At 31.8% G+C, this 7,767-nt stretch overlaps 1 protein-coding gene across 1 annotated transcript; it reads right to left on the bottom strand.

Annotated features, from left to right (window-relative positions):
• Positions 1-254: 254 nt before the first annotated feature.
• LOC134709850 (probable 4-coumarate--CoA ligase 1) lies at positions 255-7,076 on the bottom strand. The gene is made up of 11 exons (XM_063569980.1): positions 6,860-7,076; positions 6,111-6,318; positions 5,636-5,742; positions 4,228-4,427; positions 3,700-3,877; positions 3,291-3,462; positions 2,422-2,522; positions 2,023-2,170; positions 1,409-1,491; positions 930-1,089; positions 255-402 (listed from the first exon to the last, which is right to left on the bottom strand). Exons 1-11 carry the CDS (start codon positions 7,031-7,033, stop codon positions 263-265), a joined length of 1,671 nt encoding a protein of 556 aa, XP_063426050.1. The 5' UTR covers positions 7,034-7,076; the 3' UTR covers positions 255-262.
• Positions 7,077-7,767: the final 691 nt, after the last annotated feature.

Genomic DNA, 7,767 nt, shown 5'->3' with positions numbered 1-7,767 from the left:
AACTCAGATTAAGTACTAATTTTGTTAGTGCCTTTTCCATTTCTGAGTTATGTCCCTTTATAATGTTATAGGCTAAAAAGGGGGGGGACATCATCTGTGGCCAATGGACATATTCCGCATTTATTTTATGTGTCATAAACATTTTTCTGTGATAAACAAGTTGAATTACTTATTTGCACAGCCCTAAAAAAAACTTTTCAGTCTGATATTTTAATAATTCAGTAACTTAACTGATACATTCTAGAAATCACAGATTTATTCATTAATAGTTTATTTTGAGATTTTCTTTTCCATTATCTGTTTGAGGTAGTTTTCTTCTGAGTATTTTACCGCTTGGTAGTTTAGGAATTTCATCCACTATTTCTAAGCCACCTCGAAGTTTCTTATATGGGGACACTCGTTCTACAAAAAAATATAACATTTAATAGAAATGCTTGATATCAGCCTGGCTAAAGGCTAGGTTATCTTTGCAGAGAACTAGACAATACATGTATGTCTTTAAAAATTAGTTTTGAAGTACAGGATGTGCATAATGGAAAACAATTTAATTGTACAGTTAGAACATTCCAGGTTAAATCCACCATTTTTAAAAATGCCTGTACCAAGTCAGAAATACGACAGTTGTTGTCTATTCTTTTGAAGTGTTTTGTCATTTGATTTTGCCATGTGATTAGGGACTTCCCGAATGAGTTTTCCTCTGAGTTCAGTATTTTTGTATTTTCACTTTTACCTCTTATTTTGAACTGTGTTCTCATCCTTGTAATAACATTCAAATAATTGTGTTTACATTTTCTAATATGCATAAAAAAAATAGAGAAAGCTTTGTATTTCCTGTAATGGTTAGAAAATGTGCATTTCCACTATTGATCAATATTTATTTGTAGGCAAGCTTAAAACAAATTCCTTAGATTTTGAATATGTAGCATTACCATTTATATATTTCTGTATTTCTGTTGCTTCAGCATGTGATTTAAGTACAACGTAAGCCTTTGGAACTTCACCAAAAACATCAGCAGGTACTCCAATAACCGCTGCCTCTAGTACAGCTTCGTGGGATAACAGTATAGACTCCAGATAGGTGGGGGATATCTGAAATGTTAATCAAAACTAATATTCCTCACAGCTCTGTGTTGTAATTTGTTCTCTGTACAGAATCTAAAGTAGCTCATCATTTTAGTTTATTAGATAAATAGCCTGTTTGAGTTTTAAAGTGCCAGCCTTAACAGTTTTCATGTAACCATGACCCTTGAACACGGAACAATCATGAGAGAGTGTGATATGTGTGCTAATATGAAATAATAGAAGCAGTTTTGAAAAATGAATGTGAATTTTAATACATCTACAACTGGTTGAATATTTGTATAAGTGTGTCTTTTGTGTAATTGTATAGGTAATTAATGCAGGTTACCTGATATCCTTTGTACTTGATAATATCTTTTAATCTGTCAACAACAAAGTAATGACCATCATCATCATAGTAAGCTATATCACCTGAAAAATTCTGAGACCTTTAGAATGATAAGCATAAATGAAATGTGAGAATGTAAATAAAACTTGATAAACGAAACTCTTTGATTATACATTGAAGTATTTTTTATTTATAAACATCTTCATGAAGACTGCAGTAAGAGTGTCTTGTATAATGACCCGACTACTATTTTTGTTGAGTGTGTGACCTCAATGTTGAGAAGATATACATAGCGAAGCTACATTCTGTCATTGTTGATATCATCCAAGGAGGCATTTAGGTTCAGTGTGTGTTTAAAGTTTTTTTATGACATCAATAACTTTTGATTTTTTTTTTATATGATTTAAACAAATTTCACCGATTTTGAGTTATGCTCCTTTACAAATGGAAAATTCCTGATTTTTTCAGTTTCTGTTCTCTAACTGAAGTTAGCCTCAACCTAATATTATGAAACTTGTACACATGCTTATTATCATAAAATCATCAGTGTGCCATGGACACATTTCCCATTTAATTTTTTTTTTGCAGTTAACAAGAACAGTTTATAGAGTAACCTGTTTTTATCCAGCCTTCTTCTGTAATAGACCTCCTGGTTGCTTCTTCATTGTTTAAATATCCTTTTGTAATTTGTGGCCCACACGCCCATATTTCACCGGACTCAAATGCTTTTGTTATAGTTTCTCCAGTTTCAATATCGACCAGCTAAAAAATATTTATAAAGATTATGTAGGTCTAACACTAAAGGTAAAACCTTTTGAGTATTCCATAATCATTTATATATGTATTTTCAACATTAAATAGAGTGATATGCAATACAGACACACTGAAGCAATTTGATAAATTCCTGTACTTAGTAAATATTTATAGAATATAAGTATAAAAGTTAAAAGATCAAAATTACACTTATCATATACATTTATCTTCTATATAATGTGTACTTTGAAATAAGTTACCTTTGATATGGTATTAGGTACTGGCTTGCCGATTGAACCATATTTATAACAACCAACAGGATCTGTGAATATAGCGCCACTTGTTTCTGACATTCCATAGCCTGCTCAATAAATTGATTATCTAATTTTATGACATTTTATATTATATTAAAATCATTGATTACTGTTTCAAATACTTTTTGCTTTATTTTAATTATCCGTCAATATGTCACATAATTCGGGATTTATCTGTTTGCCTTTGATGCTTGATGTATTTTTGTCTTCTCTATTTTCATCTATTGTATGAAATATATTAACATACACTTTTGGTTTTTAGGTAAAGATTGAAATGCAATCAAAACCTTATGGGACTGACTTGATATATAAATGTTCCAAGACTTGTCACTACCTTTTTGATACACAAAATATAGTGCATTGATCATAACATTATATACATCCTATCCATGAACATTTCAAGAAATCTATCGATGTAAAGTTCAGATATGCAAGGCACAAAATGATGTTACAACCGTCAAGAAAATTACGTAAATTTTGCAAGGAGCAGGAATCTAAAATTATAAATGATGTCATTGTTAAAGTCATCTCAGTTTAAAAATTGGAGTTATCCTCCTTTTTCTAGAATTGCTGTTAAATCAACTACAACCAATGCAATATTTAATTTTACTTCACACTGATAAATTGAAGCAATCTTTACCGTTCAGTGCTTACAAGCTCTTAGATTTTTACTACTAATTACTGACTCAAACTTTCTAACACATACCAAACTATGAAGTTGGAGTAACCTTTACTCAAAATAATCTTTAACTCTTTCTCGATTGTTATTGGCGCTAGTGCTATTCGCATAGCAATGACTAGCATACTTTATTTACCTTGTCTTACTCCCTGTAGTTTGAGTCTATGTACCATTTGTTCAGTTAAAGTTTTACTTAATGGAGCAGCCCCAGAGTATGGTGTATGTAGAGTAGATAAGTCGTACTTGGATACCATCGGGTCCTTGGCAAGAAAGTTTACAAGTGGTGGTGCTATTAAACTGAACGTTCCCTGAAAAGAAAATGATTACTTCTTTTTGACATTTTCTTTTCTTGGTTTACAGTTTGTACAAAAAAAAAATTTTGCAAGATACAGAGCGGATCAAAATTAATTAATATTTTATTTGGAAAGATGAATTTTACTTTGTTCAGATGGTAAATTTGTTTTTATAATATATAAAATATAAGAGTGGGGTCTTTCATAAAAAAAAATCATAATGCGAAAAAGATAATATTTAATTAGACCTACCCTAAAATTTTGAATGGCTTTGAGGTAAGATTCTGCTTCAAACCTTGGTAGAACAACCGTAGCCGCTCCCTGTGACATGGGGTTCAGCATTCCTATCATAAGTCCGGCGATGTGTACCATAGGAAGACAGGAAATAGACTTCTCCTCGCCAGACACAAATGGAATTATTGTGGGATGTCTATATTATACAAATACAAAAAAATTAACACTTTATTTATATACTTGCTACAATTCTCCTATGTTCTTTATAAAACGGTAACTTTTTCACCGTTTAGTATATTTGATGATATAAGTATTATAACAGATATGAGTTTCTTTGAACGAGATTGATTTTTGGACTTTTAAAAAACCATAAAGACCTGTTTTCTGCTCCATTTTTGATTTATATAGCATTGCTACAGTTACGATACATCATTTTAAGATGAGCATATGGTACATCCATTGTATATCTTTAAGGATTAAATACTCATTGGAACATTTGAATTACGTTACAACATATATTGAACATAAATAGAAAAAGAATATCACCGTAATTGACAAAGTTCAGCCACTAAGTTTTTATGAGTCAGCAGTACGCCTTTTGGTAACCCTGTGGTTCCACTGGAGTATGGTACTAGTGCAGTATCGGTATCAGGGTTAATGTTTACATCTGGAAATTGATTTGTCTTGGTTTCTATTAGGTCACTAAAGTTTCGATGAAATTCTGAATAGCCTATAACTATGATTTCCTGCAATAAATATCATACAAATGTTCAAATAAAATGTAAGTAAAATTTTAAAGCGTGTTCCCTAATTGATTTTTGTCGAGCCTTCGACTTTAGTCGAAAAAGCGAGACTAAGCGATCCTACATTCCGTCGTCGTCGGCGGCGTCGGCGGCGTCAACAAATATTCACTCTGTGGTTAAAGTTTTTGAAATTTTAATAACTTTCTTAAACTTTACTGGATTTTTATCAAACTTTGACAGAAGCTTGTTTATGATCACAAGATAGTATCCAGAAGTAAATTTTGTAAAAACAAAATTCCATTTTTCTGTATTTTACTATAAATGGACTTAGTTTTTTCTGCGGGGAAACAGAACATTCACTCTGTGGTTAAAGTTTTAAGAATTTTAATTACTTTCTCAAACTATCCTGGGTTTGTACCAAACTTGGACAGAAGCTTGTTTATGATCATGAGATAATATCCAGAAGTAAATTTTGTAAAAATAAAATTCAATTTTTTCCGTATTTTACTTATAAAGGAACTTAGTTTTTTTCTGCGGGGAAACATTACATTCACTCTGTGGTAAGTTTTTAGAATTTTAATAACTTTCTTAAACTACCCTGGGTTTGTATCAAACTTGGACAGAAGCTTGTATATGATCTTAAGATAGTATCCAGAAGTAAATTTTGTAAATAAATAATTCCATTTTTTCCATATTTTACTTTTAAATGGACTTAGTTTTTCTGCGGGGAACCATTACATTCACTCTGTGGTTAAAGTTTTTAAAATTTTAATAACTTTCTTAAACTATCCTGGGCTTGTACCAAACTTGGACAGAAGCTTATTTATGATCATAAGATTGTATCCAGAAGTAAAGTTTGTAAAAGGATTACTCCGTTTTTTCTGTTATTTACTTTTAAATGGACTTAGATTTTCTTACAATCATAAAATAGTAACAAGAGGAATATTTTTATTGATTTTTTTCCTCATTGTTGTTGAGCCTGCGATTTACAGCAAAAACAGGCGAGACACTGGGTTCCGTGGAACCCTTAGAAATTTTTGTATTATCTTGTATAATAAAACAAGTAATTTTGTTCAGAATAAAAGTCTGTTTGGATATGAGTAAAAGGAACCAAATAAACGATACGGGACTACCATTTAGTACAGTTCATATTACTTTGATTGAATATTCTATTGAGTGACATTTAATAGTTTGGTCTGAAAATTGTATACCTTTATACTTGGAACTTTGACTTTTGCATTAATCGCCTTAGTAACGCAGTCAGGTGTTGTGACAATAAACTTTGTACTAGTATCACATAGTTGTGTGGCCAGCTCATCTACAAGAGTACATAGACAGCTTAAAGTGAGATAGATTTCAGATTTGCTTGCTAAGAATTGCACCCTGAAGACAATAATTAATCATAAATCACAATCAAGTATTAGCAGGAATGATTTAAAACGCATTGGAAAGATGTAATTGATATCTTCTAATCGATTTTTCTAGTAAGGAAAAAGATTGCTTTGATGTTGATTCGTTTTATGTAAGACTTGCATGTAAATTCCCAATACATTAAGTAAGTTGTCTCTCCAACATTAATCAGAACATGAAGTCACTTTTATGTTCCGCATACTCATGAAAATAAATCCGACAATACATATTGTAATTATAGGTAAATAATAAGACTTATTTTACAAACTCACCAACCTGCAGTAAGCTGCGAGTTAGCTATTGTTAAAATAGCACCGTTGGCCGTCACACCACAAAAGACATGTGCGAACTCGGGACGATTCGTTCCATATAAACACACTACATCGTTCTTTTGTAATCCAATATTTTTAAATCCTGTTGCAGTAGAAATTATTTCAGACTCTAACTGATCAAAGGTTGTTTCTTGTCCAGTAATGCCATTTATCTAAAGAATAAAGCGTGTTAATATGAATGTCTTTGTAACCTGATGTTTTGTACATATGTTAGACCGTTGGTTTTCCCGTTTGAATGGTTTGACACTTGTCATTTGTGGTGCTTTTTATAGCTTGTTATTCGGTCGGAGCCAATGCTCTGTGTTGAATAACCGTTCTTTGACCTATAATGGTTTACTTTTACAAATTGTGACTTGGATGAAGAGTTGTCTCACTTTATCTTATACCACATCGTCTTATATCTTTGTCTTGCCATACTTTGTATTGTATAAGATGGCACATCAAGATATGACTTATCAATGTTTTGTATGCATGAGAAATTGAGTTAAGAGGGGGTAGGGGGGTCAGTAAAAAACTATCTGAATTAAGTTTTTTATCCTACATTGAACTTTTGATGTCGTTCCTAAGTGTTTGTCGTTTTATTTTTGTCCATGGTGTGTTTTTCTTCTTCTTGTAATTCGATTGCTCCTTGGTATCTTCTACCTTTATCGGCAAGTAAAATAATACAAATTAGAAGTTACTAGTATTACTTACAAGAGCTGTGAACTTTCTGTATTTGTTTATGTCCTTTAGAATGTATTCCGTTATAGATATGTTTGGTATGTCGACATTATATGGAGACTTATGATACTTTTGACAACACTGACGATGTAAAATGTTTCTATAATGCGATCTCAAGAGACAACGTCTTACAATTCTTATAATCATTTTAGTAAGGATGTATCATTACGACATCCTTATCATAGATAGACTTACGATAATATGAGACTTTGTTTGTATGGCACTATCTGATACTACATGATAAGGAATTTAAATCTCTTGAAACGGACATGTGTGACCATGACTTGTCTTTCACCGGGTATAGTACAACACATCGAATGCCGACTGGAATTTAACAGTTATACTAGCTAAACAGTAATACAATTTGAAAATAGTTTGAAAAAAGTTTGGAATATGACAGTTGTTGTTGTAAACATTCATTTAAAGTGTTTGAAATGTTAAATTTGTCATATAATTAGGGACTTTTTGTTTTGATTTTTCCTCAGAGTTCAGTATTTTAGTTTTTATCTATACACCTATTGCATCCGACGTTGACATTGAAAAATAAAAACAAATAAATGGAAAAAGGGGGTTTATTCCCAACGCGCCATTGGAAGGAATGTCTCCCTTCTTTCTCTGTAAATCTTGGTGCAGAACAGCGAAAGCTGATGAAAATATTAAATTTCGTACTTCCGTAGCGCTTTTCTGGATTTACGTCGCCAGTAACAGGCCACATTATGTATATATGTGCCTGTTCCAAGTCAGGAACCGGTAATCCAGTGGTTGTCGTTTGTTACCTATTTGTTTTTCGTTCATTTTCTTGTAAATTGATAATGCTGTTTAAATAGTTTTTTCTTGGCATTTTGTTGTTGAATTGGTATGAATACTGCTGTCAAATAAGA

Source organism: Mytilus trossulus, chromosome 3, assembly GCF_036588685.1.
Source record: "Mytilus trossulus isolate FHL-02 chromosome 3, PNRI_Mtr1.1.1.hap1, whole genome shotgun sequence".
In the NCBI taxonomy this organism is placed as follows: domain Eukaryota; kingdom Metazoa; phylum Mollusca; class Bivalvia; order Mytilida; family Mytilidae; genus Mytilus; species Mytilus trossulus.
The sequence above is the reverse complement of the archived record's forward strand: the minus strand, read 5'-3'. Positions and strand labels throughout refer to the sequence as shown.